Genomic DNA, 24,146 nt, shown 5'->3' with positions numbered 1-24,146 from the left:
TGCTGAAAGGGTTAAAATGGTCAGTGCTATCATTTCTTCCATAACAAAACACACCCAGTTAGTATGTCTGTCTGTCGTGCATGCTGGGCAAGCATCCCACCTTTGAGCTGAGTCCCCAGCCCCTCTAGTTGATTTTTGGATATAAAGCGTAACTTTGCTTAACAACAAATTCCTATCAATTATCTCCTCTGTAATGAGTCACTATCAGAAGTGGGGTTCCTCTCTTCCCATGACTGTTTCTCTTCTCTGTTAGGTATATTTGAAATCCGGAGAAAGGAGCATCTCCAGTGGGTGTCAGAACTGAGGTGGAGGCAGTGCCAGTACATCAGCAACCAAATGGAGCCCTTCTCCCTCCTGTGCAGGTCACTCCTGTCAAACGTGCAACAGTGGACCGCTTTCAGGAATGCTAAGGCCGTGTACTCCCTAATAAGCAGGCCTTTCTTCTCAGACGCGCCTTCACCTCAGAAAAATCCCAGATTGGAAAAGGAAGGTAAGGACCCTTAGCTCTTTAACCGAACGTTACCAAACGTGTGTGTGCATGTGCAGATTTTCAGTACGTAAAGGTAGATCATGAGCCTTGTACAGCGGTGCACACCTCTGAGCCCAGCACGCAGGAGGCAGAGGCAGGTGGATCTCTGAATTTAGAGGACAGCTGGTCTGCAGATTACGTTCCAGGACAGCCAGGGCTACACAGGGAAACTGTCTCAGACAAACCAAAAGGGTAGATCCCACCAGATGAAGCAAGGATGCCGCTGTGTTGTTCATGACACGTTTGAACCCGGGCAAACCTCACACTAACCTTAGCAAGAGATTTTATGAATTTCACTGTTTAGGGAAGAAGCGGGTGGAATTTCTGACCTTTGGAAACATTAAATATGCCAGTATATCATCAGAGCATCTACTCTTCTTTCTGCTTTGAATTCTACACTCTGTTCTTCTCTCCACCTTTCCCTGTGATTCACCACCCCACCCCCACCTTGGGATGTGACCTAGTTTGTTTCCTGCCACATATGTCTCCATTTTTTACATGCAGAGTTTTGCTACAATGCACAATAACGCAGCATAATACCATCAGCATCCACACTTACCCTCTCTGCGTCTGAGAGATAGCTCCAGTAGAGGTGCTGGTTAGTCGTCCCTGCCAAGCTGATGTCTTTAAAAACCTAAGTTGCATATTTTTGCCAGTAGTGTTCATGCCCCTTGTCTTTTTTTCTAAATTCTTTGTTATTTATGATTAAGTTGGGGGGTGCACGTGAATGTAGGTGCCCACAGAGGCCAGAGGTGTCAGGCACCCCTAGAGCTTGAATTAACAGGTGTTTGTGAGTCACCTGATATAGGTGCTGGGATTCTAACCTGGGTCCCCTGGAAGAGCAGCTGGTGCTCCTAACTGCTGAGCCATCTCTCCAGCCCAGGTGCCCGTTTTTGATTAGAAGTCTTGATCTCTCTCTCTCTCTCTCTCTCTCTCTCTCTCTCTCTCTCTCTCTCTCTCTCTCTCTCTCTCTTGAGTTGTACCCATTTGAAAAGTTAACACTTCAATTTTAAAATACCATGTTGGCAAGTACCTTCCAAAAGGTTATTGGTGACTTGGTTTGCCTAGTCATACATATACTGTGCCCATTTTCATAACGAACCCCGTATCTCCTTTTTTGGTTGTTTATACTCTCCATGTAGATCATTTCTTTTGTATACTTCTATTACTTGTTGGTTGATAGAGTCTGTGATACACGGGGATAAGATGTGTATGTTATCATTGTATCTTTTCCCTCCTCCTTGCTTTTCTACTTCAGATGAGGAAGCCCTGCCCCCACAGACTGTTAGTTTATTTATTTTGTCTGAGGGCCACTGTTTATCTCGTATATGGGTCTCTGTAGTTATTTTATTTTGTTGCATTTGTCACTAATCTATTTGTAATCCCTAAGATATTTTAATGTAAGACAAAAAAAGTCAATAATTTTTATATAACAAAATCTCAGTTAACCCTTCTTGTAAAGTGAGGATCTTTTTATTTTGCAAAGAGCTTTGATTAAACTTACACATACCAAGGGACTTTTTTTTTAACGTCAGAATATTAGGACATTCAAAAAATGTTTTTATATCATCCAAGATGTACGTGAAGTTAGACATTGTGCCAGGGAAGCAGTGCATAGGGGGACAACCCCTGTGTCTGGAAACAAGGCCTGGAGACCTCCTGCTGGTAAAGGAAGAGAGTCCTGTGTGGTAAACCTCTGTGAATATAATATTTAAGTCTTCAAACTTGTTGCAGTTTTGTTTGAGCTTCTATGGGTTTTCATTTCCTGGTCTGCTTTAGGCATTGTGAGTAGAAATATCTTATATAAACACTGACACTTGGAAGAAGAGGTGCTGAGGCCCAACTGTGGCCTTTGTATCCCATGGTTATATCCCAGGCCTCATCCCTCCCATCACATCCCTATCCACCCATGTCTACTTCCTGATGGAGGAAGGTTAGTGATGCCCTGGGGCCTAGGAATAACACTCACTAATTTAGCCCCGCATGTAAGTTTGTATCTAACGTATTGAAGTGGCACAGCAGCCCTGTTGCTAATTTCATTCTTTCTCTCATGCGTTCTAGCTGAACTTCTGTTTGAAAATGATGAACTGTTTAACACTATAACGTTTCCTTGGGAAAAACTCACTCAATTTCAAAGGCTTATCTTGGTAAGATATGCTAAGTCAAAAGATTAAGATTCTAAATACTTTAAGTAAATTTATTGGCAGTTTGAACCCCTCAAAATTAACTTTGTAAACAAAATATACTTGACTTCTGAAAGCTAAAGTTTACTGAGCACCAGCAGTCCACCCTGATGTTCTGCCGTGTGGTGACCATGTCCCTAATTCATCCTCTATGGACAAGAGGAAACCCTGAGGGATGAACTGAGTTGCCCATGTTCTTTTGAGATTCACCCTGCCTACAGTACTTAGTTTCTGTCCTCCTCCTCTGTGCTGTAATTACAGAAACAAAAATCAGTTCTTTTGGGAGAAGGCAGCAGTTGTCCAATCTGGTTATGACTGGTAATGTGTCTGATTCCTAGGCTTAATGTCCAGAAGCATATGGTTGACTCACAGCTAAATCACATTCACAAATGTGGCACTTAAGAAGACAGCATCTCATATAGCTCAAGCAGAGGAGGGGGGAGAAAGGAGGGGAAAGGAAGAGAGAGAAAGAGGGGGAAAGAAAGGGGAGGGGATAAATGGAGGAAGAAGGAGAAAGAGAATCAGAGAGGGGGAGAGGGAGAAGGGGGAGGAAGAGAGAGGGAAAGGGAGGGGGAGGGAGAAGAAGAGAGGGATGAAGAGGGGGAGGGGGAGGGGGATGGAAAGGGATGGGGAGAGAGGAAGAGGGCTTTCGTCTTCCCTGTTTTCTTACATAGGCTGCCAGCAGATTAGACATGCGCCTTCCCACTTCACAGGTCCAGATTCAGAGTGGGTCTTCCCACTTCAAACTAAACAAAAATCCTCTCCCCAGATGTGTCTCACTTTGGGGTTTTGGTTAATTCAAAATGTAGTCAAGTTAACAACCAAGAATAGCCATCTCACAGGGATGGGGGTGAGGGAGACGATGGTGAAGAGATAGGCACATCTGGGACATTTCCACAGCTATCTGTGGCTCCTTGTGAAAGTTACCTGAGAAAAGTGGAGAATGAAATCTAATTCATCATAATGTTCTTTCTTCTGTCTTCCTTTCCCTCCCACCCCTCAAAAACTTTGAGATTGAATGTCACCCAAATGCCCAAAAAGTCATTTAAAGGCAGAAGAGACCTAGCAACATGATGGTGGCAATGCAATGAGTCAGGATCTCACTTCAGAGCCTGAGTTCTCAGCAAGGAAGCTATCAGACCAACCTGATCATTAGGTGGTGGTTTGAATAAGAAAGCCTCCAGTTAGGCTCATCCATCTGAATGCTTAGTCATCAGGGAGTGGCACTACTTGAGAAAAATTAGGAGGTGTGGCCCTATTGGAGTAGCCATGACCTAGCTGGAAGAAGAGTATCATGGGAGGTTGCCTTTGAGATCTCAAAAGTCCATACCAGTCCAGTCCCTCTCCCTCTCCCCGCCCCGCTCTCTCTCTCCCCCCTCTCCCCTTCCCCCTCTTCCCTCTCCTCCCCTTATTGATCAGGGTATAGCACTCAGATACTTCTCCAACACCATGCTTGCCTGCCACCATGCTTTCTGACGTAGTGGATTCTCTGAAAATGTAAGTAAGCCCCCAATTAAAGGATTTATTTTTTTATAAGAGTTGCCTTGGTCATGGGATCTTTTCACAGAAACAGAATAAAGACTAAAGACACTGACTGGTCAGAATACTTTCTCATTAACTCTGTGGGAGTCTGTGCTTCCAACTTGTATTTTTCAATGTATATGTACTACATTAAACACAAAGTTCCCAATACTTGACAATTTTCTTGCTTTGGAAAATAGCAACTTCCCATGGTTCTGCCTAGTCCATTTTCAGTCTCAGATTCAGATTTGCCTCTCTTGCAAGGACACTGAACTTGGTCAGAACATGTTTCATGATCATTCTGTAAAAAATGTGTCACATAAGTGGTTTGTATATGAGGCAGTCTTCACTGGGAAGTTCTGTGCTCACTACCTGTATACTGTATATGCATCCAACACGGCTTACATGTCTGCAGCTCTCTTCAGACCTGTATTCTATCCCAGTTAAACTTATGGACTGGGCCATTGGATTTTGTCTTATGAATGGAAGGATTATATGTCTTCCAGTTGGGTTATCTTGGGTCTTCCAACTCCAAACTATATGGGCTCTTCTTGCTCTAGACAAGAACAGTAGAACAGGAAAAACCTAGGGAAAATATCCTTTTGCAGGGCAAGAGGGCACAATGTGGAACTGTGCAGCCAAAGCAAGCTCTTTCATTGAGTATGGAAGAGCTGTGTAGGGGCCACAGGTAGCTGAGGATGGGAGTGAGGAGGTAGAGGTGAGAAGACCCACCAATACTCAGGAGACCCCCTCCCCAGTAGCACACCAGGAAACTCTGGCTAGAGCTCTGGTTTCATTTTTACCTCTGGAGATAGCCCCCTGCATGGATTTTAAATTTACCTTGTCTTCTCTTTTCTTTTTCAGATTAAAATTCTTCGGCCAGATCGTTTAGAAAATTCCATTAAAAATTTCATAACTGAAAAAATGGGAAGTGAATACATCCCCGATACTGCAGTTAATCTGAAAGAGTCATTTAGCGAATCTACCGCTCAAACACCACTGATCCTCACCCACTCCTACGGTGAGCTATCCTGGAGAGGGGGAAAGCCACCTCGCAGTCCTGGCACCTCATAAACTGAAGTCTGCTGCTCCTTCCCATAACCCCAGCACTCACGAAGTGGGGGACATAAAGATCCTAAGTTCAAAGTCACCCTCATCTTTGAGGATTTTTGGCTAGCCAATGCTATATGTCCCTACCTGGAAAAACAGCAAACCCTCCCCCCAAAAGGGGGCAGGAGAAGTAAATTCTGTGCCCAGTTCTTCTATGTTTAAAGCTTCATGTCTTCCTTAAATATCTGAAAAGGGATTTAAACTTTAAACTATATTAAGGATAAGCCTTTCTTAAAAATATAAAAGAATCGAGATTACAAAATGTATCAAAGCTAATTAAGTCTCTTGTAGAAAATAGCTTCAAGCACACGATATCCTTCTGAAAGTTAAGATCACCCCTTAAATATCTTAGCTGCTTCCATCCATGATGATCTTTAACTAATTCTGTAGAGCAACGTGTTTGTTAGGGTCACATCAGTCTGTCCCTATGCCACAGCCACTTGTATTTGGCTCACAACCAACTGGTTTTCTGGTTTCTGTTTTAAAAGAAACAGGAGGTGATTATGGGAAGAAGGTCGTGGGTCCCTCCAACTCCCACCTCAGATGCTCGCCTCTGCTCTGCAGGCCTTCAGAACCTTCCTTCGGTTTTCTCCAGGTCTTCACACACTGCAAATCAGGGCATTCTGGAGTTCTCCCTCACCCCAGAGGCTTCCTCACCTGATCGTGGGGCACCAGGCTATATGCCTGCCATCACCCACTCCCACTCAACAATAGGAGATACACCCCTCTCTTGAGGAGCTAGCTAAGGTTTTACAGCCCACTTTTCCTAAGACACTTTTGCTGCCCAAACTCGTAGCACATTTTGCTCATATCTGGTTTCAAGAATGGCTTTTTAAAAAGAAACACGTTGTAGCTGGGTTAGCAGGTATTGTGAGCATTTGTGTGTGCATCACCAGAGAGTGAAGGGACAAACAGATACAGGCATGGCAGCCAGCCACTAGTCCCCCTGCTCATGAGTTGCCACCATTCCCAGACATTGGGAAACTTGCATCACAGGCCAGCAAGCGGCAGAGACAAACTTTGAACCTTAGGCTTTAATTTCAAAACCTAAACCATTCTGCACCGACACCAGCCCACAGCAAGTGCAGGGTTCTGTTTGTTGAAGGAAATAAGTGAGCTTTATGTAGCTCTCCATGTTGCGCAGGGATTGACCTCAACAATCTTCTTCTGAGATTTGCACAAGAGTTCAAAGGAACGACACCGCAGGTGACCATGATTTCCTTGGGCCGAGACCAGGCAGCCAAAGCGGAGGAGCTCATTTTAAAGGCAGTAGGAAAAGGGCATCAATGGGTCTTCCTCCAGAACTGCCACCTCGCCGCATCCTTCATGCCAAGACTCACTGCCATCATAGACTCGTGAGTTCCATGTTTGTCCCTCTGGGGGCAGATTAATCGTCCACACTGTCACGGCACATTGCAAAGAGCAATCCGTGCATTGCAAAGCTGAGTACTGGGCCAGTAGAGAACACACAGCCAACCTGAAAAGCTGCTGAGAGCACACTGGCTTTGCTTGTCTTCCTTGTAAACGCCTGCCCAAGTTGTATTTTCCATCTTATTTGGTGTTTGCCCGTGTTCCGATCGATTATGGTTATTCATATATTACATGACTGCAGGCAGCAAAGCACCAGGGCCTCATGTTCAGCTCTCAGTGGTGTTTCCTGAATGGCCTATCTTTAAGCTGTTCCCACCTTCCTCAGGGGCAGTCACCCAGAAGCAGTGTCCCCACAGCACCGGAAGCTGTATCCCCACGGCACCAACTCATTTGGTTTCCACAGGCTCAGCCTTCCTGCTGGCAATATTTTGAAACTTGACTGCTAGAATTCTGAGGGAAGAGTCAACAATGTGTAAAACTAGAAATGTTTTAGCCAATTACGTCCTAAAGCTTTTCCCTCCCATCTTTCTCTGTCGGCCTCGTCTGTACAACCAGCATCGCAGAGCAAGGGCGTTAAGTCATTCTTGTGCTTTGAGCTTGTAAAAAGAGATTTCAGTTAAATTGTAACTGCTCAACTATGATTTCTGACACTTTGTGCCAGCCTCAGACCATCACTCTTTTAGCAGCTTAAACACTGGGGGGGGGGGGTGGCAAGGAGAGGGGGGGATGGGGGGATAGTGGGAATCACCATGCATTATTCATTTCAAATACTGGTCAGCATCTGTTCTTCACTACTTCCATGAAAGGCACTGGGGACTTGTGGGGACTTAGCATAGCCAGATAAACACTGCAGGGGTTCAGAGCACCATAACCATAAGGTGCAGAGGTGGGCCAACAGCGAGAAGGTTCTCTGGAGTTGTTGGCCAACACAAATCGGACACCATGCTGGGTTTGGTTTGGTTTGGTTTGGTTGGGCTTTCTTTTTTGGTTGGTTGGTTGATTTGGTGAGTTTTTTTTGGGGGGGGATCTTTTTGTTTTTTGAGAGGGACAGTAAAAACATGGGTTAGGGAAATGGGAAGGATCTGGGAAGAGTTGGAAACAAGAAAGAATGAGGTCAAAATATATCGTAAGAAATAATTCAAAAAATAAAAATCTTAAATGGCTACTCCTAAATTTAGGAACTAAGTAAATGTGTTCACGGTGTGCTGCTAAAAAGAAAAAATACCAAGCTAGAAATAATGGGTACATTGTGATATTTTCATTTAAGAGTAAGAAGAGAGTCAACAAAGAAAAAGAAAACATTGAGTGGATTACAGGTTATTAAGGTTATCATTTTTGTTTCCTTTTGTATTTCACTGGTAAGTTTGTTTTTATTATTTTGGTTTATTCTATAAAGTGTGTGTGTGTGTGTCTGTGTGTGTGTGCGTATGTGTGTGTGTGTCTGTGTGTGTGTGTGTGTGTGTGTGTGTGTGTGTGTGTGTGAACATAAGCATCCCACAACACACAGGTGGAAAACAGAAGATAACTTTTTAAATTCTCTGCTTCCAGCATGTGGGTGCTGGGAATCAAAGTCAGGCTGTCAGAGGTGGTGGCCAGGGCCTCTATCTGGTCATCCTGACCCCCTTTTACTTTCTAGTCCTCATTCTTATGATTAGCTCACCACTCTTCGGACATTTACATATGCATTATTTTCTCCGAGTTGCCCTTTTGAAAGTTAGCAGCTGACCTGTCACTTGTCCCCTCAGTGCCTGGCTGTACTTGTTCATCTACTCAGCAGAAGTTGGTCCTGGGTAGCCTGCTCCCTCTAGGCTCCAAGACAGTGCTTTCTGATGCATGTGCTTGTCTGTCTCTTTGGTCTCCCCTAAAATGGTGGAGATCTTCAGTCTGTCTTTGTATGCCCATCTTTGGTGGTTTTTAAAGGCACAGCCAGATTTGTGGTAGGTGTCCTGCAGTCCACAGGCTGCACACTCACAGGAGAGTATGAATGTTGACACAAGACAGTGAACTTTACCTGAAATATTATGGTGGATTTGGGGTTTTGTTTATTTGCTTGGTTGGTTGCTTGGTTGGCTAGTTGCTTGTTTGGCTGGTTAGTTGGTTGGTTGGTTGGTTGGTTGGTTGGTTGGTTGGTTGGTTGGTTGATTAGTTGGTTGCTTGGTCAGTTGGTTGGTTGGTTGGTTGCTTGGTTGCTTGGTCAGTTGGTTGGTTGGTTGGTTGTTTTGGCCATGTTTTCAGTAACTAACTCAATCTTGAGCATGAACCTCATAGGTAACAAAGTCTTGCCACAGTGACTCCTTGAGCTTGCCTACAGGAAGTGGAAGATGTGCTAGGTTTTTGCAGTGTGGCTTACCAACACCACTCTGCATTACTCCCACTGGTGCTAACTTTGATCATGTGGTTACAGTTTCTGCCACTCATAGAAACTCTCAGACCTTTTTTATATATCAAACCATCCCCAACAGTTTCAGCACAGTTGATAATTTGTGACTGAATTATTACTGCCTAAATTACCAATTAATGGCTTTCTAACCACTCACCTTTACCATTGCTTCCAACCTCAGCATGTCACACAGAAAAGGAATCATGGAAAGTATTTCTCCTCTGTCCATTGATTAGTTTATACATTCATACCAATGTGGATGCTGCTTCATCCTATTCTGTTAATTAACCAGGTTCTATGGTCTTTTACTCTGCTATTCAGTTGTCCTGGGTTTGGCTGGTGGAACTCTCCCCATCCCCATTCTGGCTTTTTGAGATATAGACAAGTCTAACCTAGAACTCATGTCCCCAGCTTCCCTCCCAACTGAAAGCCTGTGCTGCCACACCTAGCTTTCACTTTGGGTCATGTTTTATAACATTTCCTAAGTTACTGTACTGAGTATATGGGTTTGGTTTTTTTGTTTTGTTTTGTTTTGGTATTGTTTTTTTTTTTTTTTTTTTTTGGTTTTTTTTTCCTTAAAGGAAGGAAAAATAGGACCTGGAGAGATAGTTCAATGGTTAAGAGCACTGACTGCTCTTCTAGAGGTCCTGAGTTCAATTCCCAGCAAACACAGCAACCACATGGTGGCTCACAACCATCTGTAATGGGATCCCATGCTCTCTTCTGGTGTGTCTGGAGACAGCTACAGTGTATTCATATACCTAAGATAAATAAATAATTTATTTTAAAAAAGGAAGAAAAAATAGAAATTGATGAATCTTATACAATTCTTTGTGCATCATCAAAGCTTGCCTATCTTTGGCATTAAGTAAGGTCACAGAAACTTTAAAATGCTCTGTCTCTAAGATAATATTGCATAATTTTTTAATATTTACATTTTTTTATTTTGCAGATTTAGTAGTCCAGATATGGTGCTAGATCCTGACTTCAGGCTTTGGCTAAGCTCAAGAGCATATGGTTTTTTCCCAATTAGTATTCTTCAGAAGGGCGTGAAGGTAAGAACAAACTGGCAGGATTCCTGGGTTGACTGCCATGCCCTGCTTGACAGTGAAGTACTAACTCCCATTACTGTGAGACAAGTCGAGTCTTGGATAAGCCATCAAACTAAATTAGTCTTCAACTCCATCAGAAATCTAAGACTGGCCAAATATCTAAAAACATAGGAAGCCTAACACAGTTTCCAGAGCTTAAAGAGGTTGTAGAGACAAATCCAAATCTCCGCCAGCAGTCCCCTGTTGGCAACATGTGAGAGTAAGTCTTCGGTCTTCTGGCCCAGGATCACTGACAGACCTAAAAATGCAGAAATCTTGAAGGGCTGATAACTTTGGCTCAGCAAAGATTATCAGTCGACTATTCTGCACAAAGGGTCTCCTTTTGGACAGTAAGTCTGTTGCTGAATTTGGCAGTTTTTGCCCAATGGCTGCCTAGCCACCAGCTATACCTCACCTCGATGTAGAGATGCTCAATTTCTTCATTTATTCCACCAAAGGGGAACTGTAAAGAGCAGTTATGTCTCAACAAAGATAAATAACATTAAATGTCATAATTTGTGGATTTCTGACATTTTTGAAATCCATCTAACTACAAAAGGCATTTGTGACTCAAACTATGAGTTTGTTATCCAGCCCTTAGCTAGTATTGATTAATCAACTAAAAACAGTGTATAATAACAGTTATAGGGCTGGATCTAAGCCTTATATTCCAAAATGTATTGTACAGGCACAATGCCTTTATGAAAGTAACAATATTAATCTCAGTTTTAAATCAGTAAGAAACTATACTAGTGAAAACATTAGATTTGTATCAAGTGAAATCATACCAATGTAAAGAGTACAACTTCAACCTTGAATCAATTACAAAGATTTCTACTAATGTAAGATATAGCTATGTAATATCTTGTTTGAGAGTAAATTTACTAACCTATCCTTATGTCTATTTCTCTAACTTTCATACTATTACTATATCCCCAATTTCTCCACCACCCCCTTTTCCCAACTTAAGAAGGAAGGATAAAGAAAAGGAGAGGAAAGGGAGCAATCCCTGAGTTTAAACTCTCTAGTTCCCGCCCTGTCCAAAGCTGCATTTATAAAGTATCCTTAATTCAAAAAATAACTAGAACCATCCACCCCCACATAAGGAACTGGGACGAAGATCTTCTCTTATCTGCTTCCAGCTGAACTGGGGCGAAGAATCACCTTCAGGGGGCCAAGGAAAAATAGAAAAACTAGTTTTGTCACAGGAGAGATAGCTGGCATCAGTTGCCTTCCAGTCACTATGTGCTGAGAAAGTTCACTACTTAGATGACATCTTGACTATGACAGTCTGAAAGGCTGGATAGGCAAGCCAAGCAGTTCTGGAAAAGTTCTGGAAGCAAGTCTTTAAAAGAAGCAGCTTCTATATAGTTGAGGTAGAATCAAACTTGGAGCAGGAATGGAAAGTCCCAGAATCTCAGCATTCCAGAGTATGGATCTTTTCAGGGCTGCCCTTCTCTTCTTTCATCCTGCAGCACACAAAATATACAAGCAAATCATATAGTTCTGTAAAGACATTCACATGGAGTGTGCAGGGTGCACAGATTGGTTAACAAAGATTAATAAAGATAACTGTCTTTCTTCAGGTTAGTTTGATCATATAACATAATTCTGTATACATGCTGTCTTAAAGAATGTCATGTAATAATAAGTCATGAGAAATTTGTGCCCATTTTAGTGTCAGCCAGTTCCGGAGCTGTCTCTATATATGGAGATATAAATATTACCACATATACATCACCTATTTGTTGATTGTGTCAGTCTCCCTTTTCTTCTTGGTCACCAAGGTCTTCAGGAGGTCTCCCTTGGTCATGTCTGATCTTTATCAACTTGGAAGGAACCCACGGCTTTTCTTTTCCTGTTGGAACATAGGCATAACCCCTCCCCCAACATAATACATTCCCCATTTTCCATTCTGTTGTTAGAATATCCTTAATATAAACAGGCTGGTTTAATTCAGTGGTTTTTCTCCACAATCCAATGTCTTTCAGCAGCTGTGCTATTTTGTCCATTAGCATTTAAAAATTTTTAAGGTTAATAAGGCACTATGTAATCTATCTCTGGGGGTTTTTGTTCCTCCTTTTTGCCTATTAACCATCTCCGTTAGAGTTCGATTAGATCTCTCCACAATAGCTTGTCCTGTAGGATTATGTGATATGCATGTGACATGTTTTATATTATAATATTCAAAACACATGCTTCATCTTATTAGAGATATATGCTGGACCGTTGTCCATTTTAATTTGTATGGCTATTTCCATAATGGCCATAACTTCTAACAAATGTGTAATTACAGAATCAGCCTTTTCAAATGCTAAGGCAGTTGCCCATTGAAATCCTGAATATGTGTCTATGGTATGGTGCACATATTTCAATTTACCAAACTCTGCAAAATGGAAGACATCCATCTGTCAAATTTCATTTCTTTGGATACCCTTGGGGCTAGTTTCTATAGGCAATGGAGTTTGGTTATATAATGAGCAAGTAGGGCATTGCCTCACAGTTTCCTTGGCTTGTTGCCAAGTGATAGAGAATCTTTCCTTAAACCTTTGCTGTTCACATGGTGTTTTTTATGGAATTCTGAAGCCTCTAGCACACTTCCTATCAATAGCTGGTCAATTTCATTATTACCTTGCACCAGAGGGCCCAGCAGACCTGTATGAGACATTATGTGTGTTTTATATATATATATATATATACACACACACACACACACACACACACACACATATATATATATATATATATATATATATATATATATATATATATATATATATATATTGGATGACTCCTATTTCTGATCATTTGTTGTAGTTGAATAAATAGTGAAGTCAATTCAGAATCATCCTGAATAAGTTCAGCAGTCTCTGTGTAAAACAACCCTTTCTGCATATTGAGTCAGTTACTATATTAAGAGACTCTGGAAAACCTGACAACACCATGAGTATTGCATATAATTCAGACCTTTGAACTGACTTATAGGGACTCTCAATCACCTTACTTACGTTTTCTGATGTATATCCTGCCTTTCCTGACTTACTGGCATCAGTACAAAATGTAGGGGCTCCAGATATTGGAGTTTCCTTTATTATACAAGGGAGAATCCAATTAGTTCCTTTTATGAACTGAAGTCGCTTGCTTTTAGGGTATCTGTTATTAATCTCTCCCAAGAAATTACTGCATGCTCTTTGCCAGTGTTCATCTTGTGCTCATAAGGAGGCAATTTCTGCATTTGTAAAAGGTACCACAATTTTAGCAGGATCACTTCCAACTAATTGTCAAAGTCTCATTTTACCTTTTAGTATTAATTCAGAGACTTTCTCATTGTAGGTTTTCAGTTTCTTACTCTGTTTATGTGCTAAAAATATCCATTTCAATATATAATCTTCCCTTTGCTTAATAATTCCTGTAGGAGAATGAATAGAAGGTAAAATGTCTAAGATGCAGGCCATCTTTGGATCAATACAATCTAGATGTGCATCCTGCAATTTCCTTTCTACCAAAGCTAACTCTTTCTCAACCTCGGCTGATAGTTTTCTTGGGCTATTTAAATCTTTATCATCTTGTAAGGTTTGAAATAAATTGCTTAACTCTTGAGTGGCCAAGCCAATTGCAGGCCTCAGCCAGTTGATATCTCCCAGTAGATTCTGAAAATCATTAAGAGTCCTTAATTGGTTTCTTCTGATTTGCACCATTTTTGGCCTAACCTTTTGCAGACTTATTTGATACCCTAAATAATTAATAGAATCCCCTCTTTGTATTTTTTCAGGGGCAATTTGCAATCCCCAACAAGGTTTTTGTTTTTGTTTTTGTTTTTTTTTTTTTTTTGTTTGTTTTTTTTTTTACTTCATCTAACATTCTTTCTGGGATATTTATATCTGAATCAGCTAATAATATGTTATCCATATAATGGTAAATATGGTATATATATATATATATATATATATATATATATATATATATATATATATATATATATGGTATATATACCACATCCATATATAGATTGGGGAAATTGTTTGTGAATCATTTCCAATGGCTGTTGTACAAAATATTGACACAAGGTAGGGCTGTTTAACATTCCTTGGAGCAAGACTTTCCACTGATATCTTTTTATTGGGCGATCTCTATTGAAGTTTGGTATTGAAAAAGCAAACCTTTCTTTATCGAATTCATGTAAAGGAATTGGGAAAAAAACAATCTTTTAGGTCAATCACTATGATAGGCCATTCCTTAGGTAACAAGGAAGGCAGGGGGATCCCAGGCTGCAGGGAACCCATTGGTTGAATAATCTTATTAATTGCTCTGAGATCTGTCAACATCCTCCATTTGCCTGATTTTTTTTTAATGACAAATACTGGAGAATTCCAAGGGCTGTTAGACTCTTTGATGTGCTGAGCCTCCAGCTGCTCCTGAACTAGCTGTTCTAATGCCTGTAATTTTTTCCTTTGCCATAGACCACTGATTAATCCAAATAGGTTGGTCAATCAACCACCTTAGCGGCAAGGTTGTTGGTGTCTTACCAGCAGTAGCTCCTTGGGTTAGAGTTAAATTGTCAGCCTCTGATGTATCCCTTTTATAGACAGCTTGGACAGTTTGTAACTGCCTTTGATAACATTCCCTGACTAATTTAAAATTTATATTAGGAGACTGGTGGTGTTCATGGCCAGACACTGAAACCGAGGGGATATTAAGTTGGGTTTTCCACTGCTGAAATAGATCTCTTCCCCATAAGTTAATGGCTATATCAGCCACATATGGCCTCAATTTTTCTACTTGACTTTCTGGTCCTATACATTTAAGCCACCTGGTGCTTTGCTTTATTTGGGATAAAGTGCCAACACCTTGAAATTATGTATCTACTTCTTGAAGTGGCCAACTAGCAGGCCAAGATTTCGGAGTGATGATGGTGACATCTGCTCCAGTGTCGACCATTCCTTCAGTTTCAATATTGTTCACTAGTATTTTTAATTTTAGTCTTTTATCCTCTATAGAAGTTTGCCAAAATATTCGTTTTGGGCTCACTTTAAGGCTTTTGGAATTGTCTACAGAACTTACTACAGCCTTGTCTGGTTTCAAAACATCTGTTTTTGAAGCAGTTACATCTAATTTTTCTGAGGAAGAGAATTTTACCTGCCTGGCATTGGGGCCTGCGAGAGGCCCCCCTGGGAGTTTTTTGGCAGGGTGTTGCCCCATTTGTCTGTTATTGATTTACTTTCCCTAGTCAAATGTTGGCCTTTGCCACATCTTTGACATATTCCAGGAGGCATAGGCCCCCTTTTGATATTATTTTGGTTTTTCATACAGTTATATCTGAGATGGCCCAGCTCACCACAATTAAAACACTTGAAATCTTGGGTCATTTCTAGTTGTTTATTGGCAGCTTCTCCTATTACAGTTATATCAGGTAAGCAAGATCCAACATCAACTGTATATCTAGTCCATTCATCTATTGGTGCTGACCTTGCCCTCAGTGGTCTGATAACTTCCTTGCACACAGTATTTGCATTTTCAAAGGCTAAAGATTCAATTATTGCCTTTCTTGATGCTGAGTCTGATACACTCCTTTCCACAGCTGAGGTTAGCCTTTGTAAAAAGTCAGGGAAGGTTCTTTAAGACCTTGTATGACTTGAGTGAATGGTTCAAGTTTTTTTTCCCTGATTCTGCAACCTTGTCCCAGGCCTTTAAAGCTGACAATTGACATAATGCTAGAGTTTCTTCATCATATACGGCCTGCACTTCTACCTCAGCAAAGCAACCTTTACCAAGCAGCTGATCTGTGGAAATCTCTCTACCCCTGACTCTATTTTGTCGTGCTATCTCCCTCATCTCTTCTCTCCACCATGAGAACCACTGTAAATTTGCGGCAGGCTCTAGTATTGCTTTTGCCATATCTTTCCAGTCTTGGGGGATTATTCTATTTTTAATAGCCCAAGAAATCAGGATTTGTTATACAAATGGCAAGTGCATTCCAAAATTCTTAACATTTTCCTTAAATTTCTTCAGTTCTAGTACATCCACAGGTTGCCATTCAAATTCTTCATAACCCTGTGGATGGTCATCGTCTGCAGGTCTTTGTTGCACATTAACAGGATAGACTAGAGTTTGCTTTCTAACAACTTTCGGTTGGCTTTCTCTAATTTTATCTTCTGTCTCTACCTGAGTGTTTTCATTGATTGAAATTTTGAATTCCTCCCTTAAGGTCTGTATCCACATTTCATATCTCTCCTTTTGTCGCTCCTCCTGTTCCTTGAGTTCTTGTATTCTCTGTTCAAGGTTCTGCCTCCACATTTTGAGTTTTTCTTTATATTGCAACTCTAATAGTCTACTGTCCATTAATTTTTGATAGATCAATTTTAAAAAGTTATTCTCCAAGTCTTGCTTCCAAACTCATTATTTTCTCTTTGCTGCTCAGTCTGATCTGTAAGCTGCTGTATATTTTGTTCTAACCTTTTACCAGCTCCTGTCTCCCACCTTATTTTCATCTTTCTGTCTCTTATTCTGTCTTTTGTTCTAGTGTTACCTGTAATTTCTTTTTTAAGACCATGAACTTTTTATCTAAGGCCCAGTCTTTTTGAGAGGACATAGTAAATCAAGAGAATGATTATCACGATAATGGTAAATGATAAGGTGTCTATTTCCTTAAAATCCATCCCTGTCAGACCATCCAAAATATCATCCCATAAAGCCCGAAATATATTTACTGTGTTTCTCATCTTTAAGTATCAAAATACCTGATCTGGAGACCTTTCTACCTTTTTTCTGCTGTTCAATTCAGAACACCGTGGTCCTCTCCGATTCTTTATTCCCTCTTTGGGTTGCAGCTGGCAGAGCTTGCTTGTATGCTGGTCTCAGGCTACCTCACAGGCAGTTGTGCCCCAGAGACTTCTGGTCCTCCCTGTGTTTCCTGATACTCTCCTGGCTGTAGCTCTCTGTGTAGGGTTTGGGGGAGGGAGCCTCTCTGCAGTTCTCTGTAGGCCCCGCAGACCCAGTCAGCTTTCAGTCCAACACTGCTCCAGCACAGATCCCTATTTTCGGGGCTGGGGTCGAGGGGCAGCGAACTTTAGACTCAGGTTAGTTGGGTTCTAAACCAAATGTTGGGCGCCAAATATTGCAATATCCTTTTCAATCCAATCGCCAATTTGTTGCATTTTCCTCTCCAACCCAAATAAACCCATTCAATGAAAACAAGACTCAGTGATTAGGAAAACAAACTGGGTCTATTTTGGGCAGATTTACCACTACACTCTCTATTCCCCTCCTAAAAAAAAATCCCTCTCACCTGCCATGAACAGTCCTCCTGTTCCCGAACCATTCTCCCCTCCTTCTCCCCAGACTCCTCCTCCTCCTCCCTCTCCCTGACTCCTCCTCTTCCATTTCCTCTCCTTTTTCCCACCTCCTCTCCCTGTCTATCATGTATTGCCTTAACATAAATCTACAGTCGAGAACTCATGCTGTGGTCATTGTCAGCTCTCATTGGATGGGGAAGAGCTACCACAGAATGGAGACCTGCTTTCAACTCCCAGCTCCGACACTTGCTTCTCAGAGAGGATGCTCTGCTTCCAGTTGTAAACTGCGCTGGAAATGTTTATATAGCTTTTTCCTTTCTCTCTTGCCATGTTGCCCAGGCTGGCCTTGAACTCCTGGGAGTAAATGATCCCCTGTCTCAGCTCCCTGAGTATCTGAGTGAGACATTGCATCTAACTATGTGGCATTTTCTTATTTTTATTCTTCTTGGCCATTTTATGGTTTGCTAACTCTCTGGAAAACTCTAGCAGAAAGCAAACAGACTATTTACTAAAATAACCTTAATTGTGGATTATGTCTGACTTCTGATATCCCAGTATAAAGACTTGGTCAATCTTGTTAAAGGCCCAGTTGGCCTAAAGATAGATTTCAAACAGCAGAAAAACTGATGAAGATACAGGTAAAATATCATATGTGAACCATGCCTGGCCAGACTAATTCCTAGAAACACCTTCCTGAGATACCGTTCCCTAATTCTACCACCTCTGCTGTGTACTTCTACCCAGAGCCATATCCCACAGTCTTGCCCTGAATCAGACAGAGAAATGTGAGCCTTTCAGCCTGTGGCTTACAATGCCAATGTCATTTACTTCTCAAGATCTGGCTGACTATGACCTCAAGTGGCCTTCTCCCTTTGGCTGGGAGTAGAAGTGGAGAGTCAGTCGTAACAAAGAGGGACAAAAAGATTCAAGGGACACATATTTTGATTAGGTCTGTTGCTCTAATTCCACTTTAAGAGGCTGTCAATAAAGCTGGGTGTGGTGGTGCCTTTAAATCCCAGCACTCAGGAGACAGGGCAGGAAGTGGATCTCTATAAACTAGAGGCCAGCTTAGCCTTCATCTACAGAGAGATCCAAGCCTGTCTCAAAACAAAGCAACTCCCTTCTGCCCAAAATGACTCACTTACATTTCAAAGCAAAAGTCTCTCTTTTTCTGTAACTCTGGAGGGGAGGAGGGACTACCATGCCAGCCATCTTTACAGGCTCTAGTGACATCTTAGAGACCCAGTGTAAACAGGTGCATGTGCCTCACGCTGCCTCCCCCTTGAGAAACATAGGAACACAAAGGAACTGAGGTGAGCCACCTATAAAGAATAAGTATGATCCTGAATATTAGAAATTGTGTGTTCAGACATACACTCATTCATGTAATGCATCTGCACAGCCACACAGTATTGATGTACTGAGCATCATAGCAGTTGCACCAGATACTCTATTTGCCAGTGTTTCAACCAATTACATCCTCAGCTTTGTGTATGGGTGTGTACATGCACGCACATGCACACACACACACATGTGTACACTGGTACCAAGACCCCCTAGCAGCCACACACTCATAAAACCCTTACAGTTATTTTAGCTCCTCCAGGGAAGGAATCAGCAGGTACCTGGGTCCCCAAGGCAATCAGAATCCATTAACACAAAAGTCACCACTCTGTTGTCTAATATGAGAGGTGACTGGCTATGTCTGTTGGCTCAGTTCATGTTCTGCTTTCTGTGCTTTGGCTCCCTGTGCATGCTGAGGTCCCTTACCACGGCTTAGGTGCCACTGGTGTAGCACAGTGACTAACTCTGCCAGGGGCCTGCTTGGCTGGGGAGTGAGCTGAGGTGAAACAAAGACTGAAGATGTGTGGCCTCCTCTCTCTTACTGCTCTGGGGGCCAGAGGCTGATAGCAAAACCTAACTCTTTCTTACTGTTCTGTGCTTTAATAAACGCTGGTTTCTTGCTCTGTAACTCTCTGTGCTACTTTAATAAGTGCTGGTCTCTGGCGATTAACACATGTTGTTTAGCATCTGGGAATTAAGTAAAGGATCTGTTGTTAGAGTTCCTTTTTTCTCCTACCCTGGAGCCTATCACTTGGACTCGTTAACTCTTTGTGAACCAGTAAGATATGTGAAGAAAAGAAAGAAAATCTTTAACATAGGCAAAGTGCACACACACACATACATTTATACACACATTCTGATTGGGCCCAACCACCTATCTCATCAACTCTGCAAGTGTTCTTGCATGCTTACATACATACACCTACACACATATGTATATACAAGCAGACATATACATATACACATTTGGTGGGTGGATGAGGCAGAGCCCCAGATGCCACACTTTATTTCTTTCCTCTGGCCTTTTTATATTTTCTCAGACAAAGGTTCTTAAAAAAAAAATTACCTCATAGATAAAATGTTACATAGGATGGGAGTTACAGAAGAATGTTATTAAGTTCAAAGCAGTGTTTCATTCCATAAGCTCATTATAAGTTCAAAGCAACAGTTTCACAGGGCCTTGCTTTATCATGGTGCACTCCCATGGCCTCATCCTTAGACCTGACCTACAATAAATAGTCTTCCTTGATGACAAATCTGTTCCAAGTCTATTTTTCTTTTGTAGTGTAATTGAGAAAGCTCATTGAATTCCTTATTATACAGCCTTTACTTATTGTTTTATGAGGAATGGGCACATTCTATTCTTGATTCTAACTTTATTATATCTTTCTAGCAAAACAACTAGAACCATCTCTTAGAATCTTCTTCCTAAAAGTATTTGAATCAAATAAGGAATTCAATAAAGTCATTAATTCATCTAAACAGCATTAATTCATGAAAGGTCATTCTTTATGTTGATCTGCAGAAGTCTGCCCGGTAGGGTGGGCTGGTGCCCAGGCATCATTAGACTATGTAATAGTGACAGGACAGGCATATAGACAGCAAACAGCAACCCAGAGGTAAAGTCTCTTGGGACCTTGACACTCAGAGCCCACCTATCAAAAGTCTTGCAAAACAGCCACCTCCAGGAGAGTCACCTGCTGACCTTAGCCTCTCCTAAATGGCTCCTGACGAACTCTGAAGTTCTGTCCTTCCCACACACTATGCTTGTGGTCACAGTCACAACAACCCAGTGCTGTAGTTTGTCTTTATAAATTATGAATGAGACAGACCTCTGTGAGCTCAAGGCCAACCTTATCTACATAGTAAGTTTCATGCTAGCCAGGGCTACAAGGTGAGACCTTGTCTCAAAAATAAAGCATGCGTTAGAACGTGAGACAAAATCTGAAGTGACCCTGTTACAGAAGTTTTCAAGAGGCAGAAGAATAGCCCAGATACGGAATTGGCGATGGTTCTTGGGAGCAGCTGTCAGCCATGTATGTCACCAGCTGCTGTGAGGAGTAGCCCCTCTGAGCCCATTCCCCTCCACAGGGCGGGTTCCAGCTGCAGGCTGGTTCCCATGAATAGTCACTTATAGTGAATTCTGCTCACTTTTTTTTTTTTTTTTTTTTTTTTTAAGATTGCTGTGGAACCTCCCCAGGGATTGAAAAGCAATTTACTTCAAATGTTTGGCTATGGCGGGAGTGGAGAGGTGACAGCAGAGGTTTTTGACAAGCCTGACTGTGGACCGTGGTGGAAAAAAATTCTCTTCAGCCTCTGTTTTTTCAGCGCTGTGCTCAATGAGAGGAAAGCGTACGGAACGCTGGGCTGGAACATCCCTTACAAATTCAGTTCCTCCGACCTGGAGGTGAGTGGGAGCTCTGGAAGGCAGGCAGTAGCACATCCAGAAAGTGGTAAGCTGAGCTGAGGTAGCCTGCTTCTCCACGGTGCTAGGCGTTTGCCAGGAGAGAAGAAAACGGCATCGTATGACTCGGCAGGACTGATACTCCAGAAACTCTACAGTCAGCTTCCCAGAATGCTGTCACAGCCCCACCACTACGGCTATGCAAGGGTTCCATCTTTGAAACAGGGTCCTAGTTTCTTGAGTGAAATAAAGCAGTTGTGGGAGGGGACAAACGTCATTATCTACCACAAGGTCATTATCATCATAAGATGTAACTCAGTGGCCTGGAGAGATGGCTCAGTAGTGAAGAGCACTGGCTGCTTTTCCAGAGGACCTGGGTTCAATTCCCAGCACCTACATGATGGCTCACCACCACATGCCACTCCAGCCCCTGAGAACCTGATGCCCTCTTCTGGCCTCTGCACATCAGGCAGCATGTACGCAGATATATATGCAGGCAAAACACCCATCCACATAAAATACAAAATTTCAAAAGAAAGTTCCAACCTAATGAGTGTAAGTGAAACATTTTGATTAGTTCCTGACATGCAGATCACTATTAAATCACTGTTAAAAGATCTCTCAGTGTTCTTATTCAAATCAAGAAGAACAACATGGTGGAGGAGGTGCTGGAGAGATGACTCAGTGGTTAAGAGCACTGACTGTTCTTCCAGAGGTCCTGAGTTCAGTTCCCAGCAACCACACGGGAACCACAACCATCTATAATGGGATCCAATGTCCTCTCTCTTCTGATGTGTCTGACAACTATAATGTACTCAAATACAGAAAAAGTATAAATTAAATAAATAAATAAATAAATAAATAAATAAGAGGGACAACACCGAGCCACTGGCCTGACATTTTGGTTTTTCAAGACAGGGTCTCTCTGTGTATTCCATGCTGTTCTGGAACTTGCTCTTTAGACTAAGCTGGTCTTGAATTCACAGAGATCGGCCACGTTCTGCCTCCCGAGTGCTGGGATTGAAGACATGTGCCGCCGCCACCTGGCAGCTGGGCTTTAAAAAGTGGTTATCTTTTTTAATAGTACCTTATATTGTGCTTTCTGGCAGGATGTTTTCTCTATTGCTGATAAAAGATGTGGACAACAGTGTCTCCTCAAGCTTTTTCTAAGTTGCCGGGCACTGGTGGGCTGCCTTTGATCTCAGGGGGCAGAGGCAGGCAGATCTTTCAGTTCAAGGTTGGTCTGGTTAGATGGAGATTCAGGACAGCTAGAGCTACACAGAGAAACCCTGTCTTTTCAAAACCCCATAAGTTAATCTTGCAATTCTGCTTCTGGTGTGGAACACTGTACCTCTTAATTCCCTTTCCTTTTCTATGTCAGAACAATTTTTTTTAATTTTCTAAGAAAAATCTTGATTCTAACTATATTGGTGAATCCCACCAGGGGAAGCAGGTCTTCCTGTCTTCTGTGCCTTCTCTCTGTGTCCATTAGGCATTTCTACCTACACAAGAAGCTGCATACACGTAGTCAACTCATTGTTTCTGGGATTGGCCAAAGATATAGAGCACAACAGCTGCTCACTGGAGATGTGCCCAGGAATGTGAGCACAGGGAGTTCCTGTCCAAAACCCGTCAAAATGCAAACAATACACCATGGAAAACTGCAAGTAACAATGCTTGGATTTCCTTAGAGGCTTGACCACAAGATTCCCTTAGATGGTGAAGTCTGATGATCTTCACATCTCTTAAGCTATAAAATGGTGTAGCATTTGCATACACAGGCAGCATCCTGTGTACTTTAAATCATGGGCATCCAAATACAACGCAGGTGCTGTGTGAACCACTGTGCTATCTTGTTTAGACTAATGAACTGGAAAATGTCTGCATGCACTCAGTACAAATGCCTTTGTTTCAACCTGGGTGCTTAGTTGAATGTGCAGATGTAGAATCCATAGAGAGCCCAGAGTGGAGTCCCATCTCCATGGGATTCGGGGCTGAGAGTACCAGGACTCACACAGTGGAAGCACGAACAGCAGTGGCCTCTGAACACAAACAGCTGAGGGCCAGTATGTGTACCCACAGCCCCTGTGAGAGTCGGAAAGTCAGGAAGCCAGAAAGAGACAGAGGAGAGGCCAAGATAGCAGGGACCTTGGGAGGAGTGGCCAAGGAGGAAGGAGAAGAGCCTGGGATCCCATCTGTGTGTGCACAAGGTCACTTCAAGGTCACTTTCAGGACACTAAGAGCCTGCTGTTGTAGGCCTTGGGGGAGAAGGCAAGAGGATGAGAGTAGGTACTTCCCTTCTGCATCCTTCTGTGCCTTGACATCTAGTGCCCTGTGCATCTGTTAAAGCAGCAACCATAATTACAGAGGATTTATGTAATTAATGTAGCCATGCAGTCACTGGTAGAGAAAAACACACACCCTGAGTTTATTCCTCTCTCTTCCTGGTTGGTTGGTTGGTTGGTTGGTTGGTTGGTTGGTTGTTTTTCCAGGACTGGTTTCCCAGACCCTAGGGCCTCACACATACTAGGCAAGTGTTTTACCACTAAGTTATAGCTGCAGAACCTTCTTTATTATTATAATTTTATGAGTAGGTGCATGCCCATATCTGTGCCTGTGCCTCCCCCAGAACCAGAGCTACAAACAGCTATGGACCACCATTATAGGTGCTGAGAATGAAACCCAGATCCTCTGGAAAAGCAGCCAGTGCTCTCCATCACTGAGCCATCCCTTCAGCTCCTCTAGTCCTCTTCTATTGAGTCAGAGTCTTACTTGACTAAATTGGTCTTGAACTTGGAAATCTGCTCTAGTCCCCTAAGTAATTGAGACTAGAGGCTTACACTTCCTGGCCTGGTTCTCTCTGTTTCAGAGAGTTGTTGGCGTTGTGGGAAATGTCAGCCAAAAACACATGCAGAAATAAC

General features: G+C 42.2%; 1 protein-coding gene across 1 annotated transcript in view; it reads left to right on the top strand.

Moving 5' to 3' along the window:
• The window catches only part of DNAH14 (dynein axonemal heavy chain 14), a gene marked incomplete at both ends in the record, with an annotated part of 218,518 nt that overhangs the window by 176,685 nt on the left and 17,687 nt on the right, over nucleotides 1–24,146 (top strand). Inside the window, 6 exons of the mRNA XM_080925129.1 lie at nucleotides 254–490; nucleotides 2,591–2,676; nucleotides 5,098–5,254; nucleotides 6,488–6,698; nucleotides 10,047–10,149; nucleotides 21,001–21,228. Coding sequence (XP_080781255.1) covers nucleotides 254–490; nucleotides 2,591–2,676; nucleotides 5,098–5,254; nucleotides 6,488–6,698; nucleotides 10,047–10,149; nucleotides 21,001–21,228 — 1,022 coding nt within the window. The remainder of the gene's footprint in view (nucleotides 1–253; nucleotides 491–2,590; nucleotides 2,677–5,097; nucleotides 5,255–6,487; nucleotides 6,699–10,046; nucleotides 10,150–21,000; nucleotides 21,229–24,146) is intronic.

The sequence above is a fragment of the Micromys minutus genome (assembly GCF_963924665.1).
Source record: "Micromys minutus genome assembly, chromosome: 1".
In the NCBI taxonomy this organism is placed as follows: domain Eukaryota; kingdom Metazoa; phylum Chordata; class Mammalia; order Rodentia; family Muridae; genus Micromys; species Micromys minutus.
The sequence above is the reverse complement of the archived record's forward strand: the minus strand, read 5'-3'. Positions and strand labels throughout refer to the sequence as shown.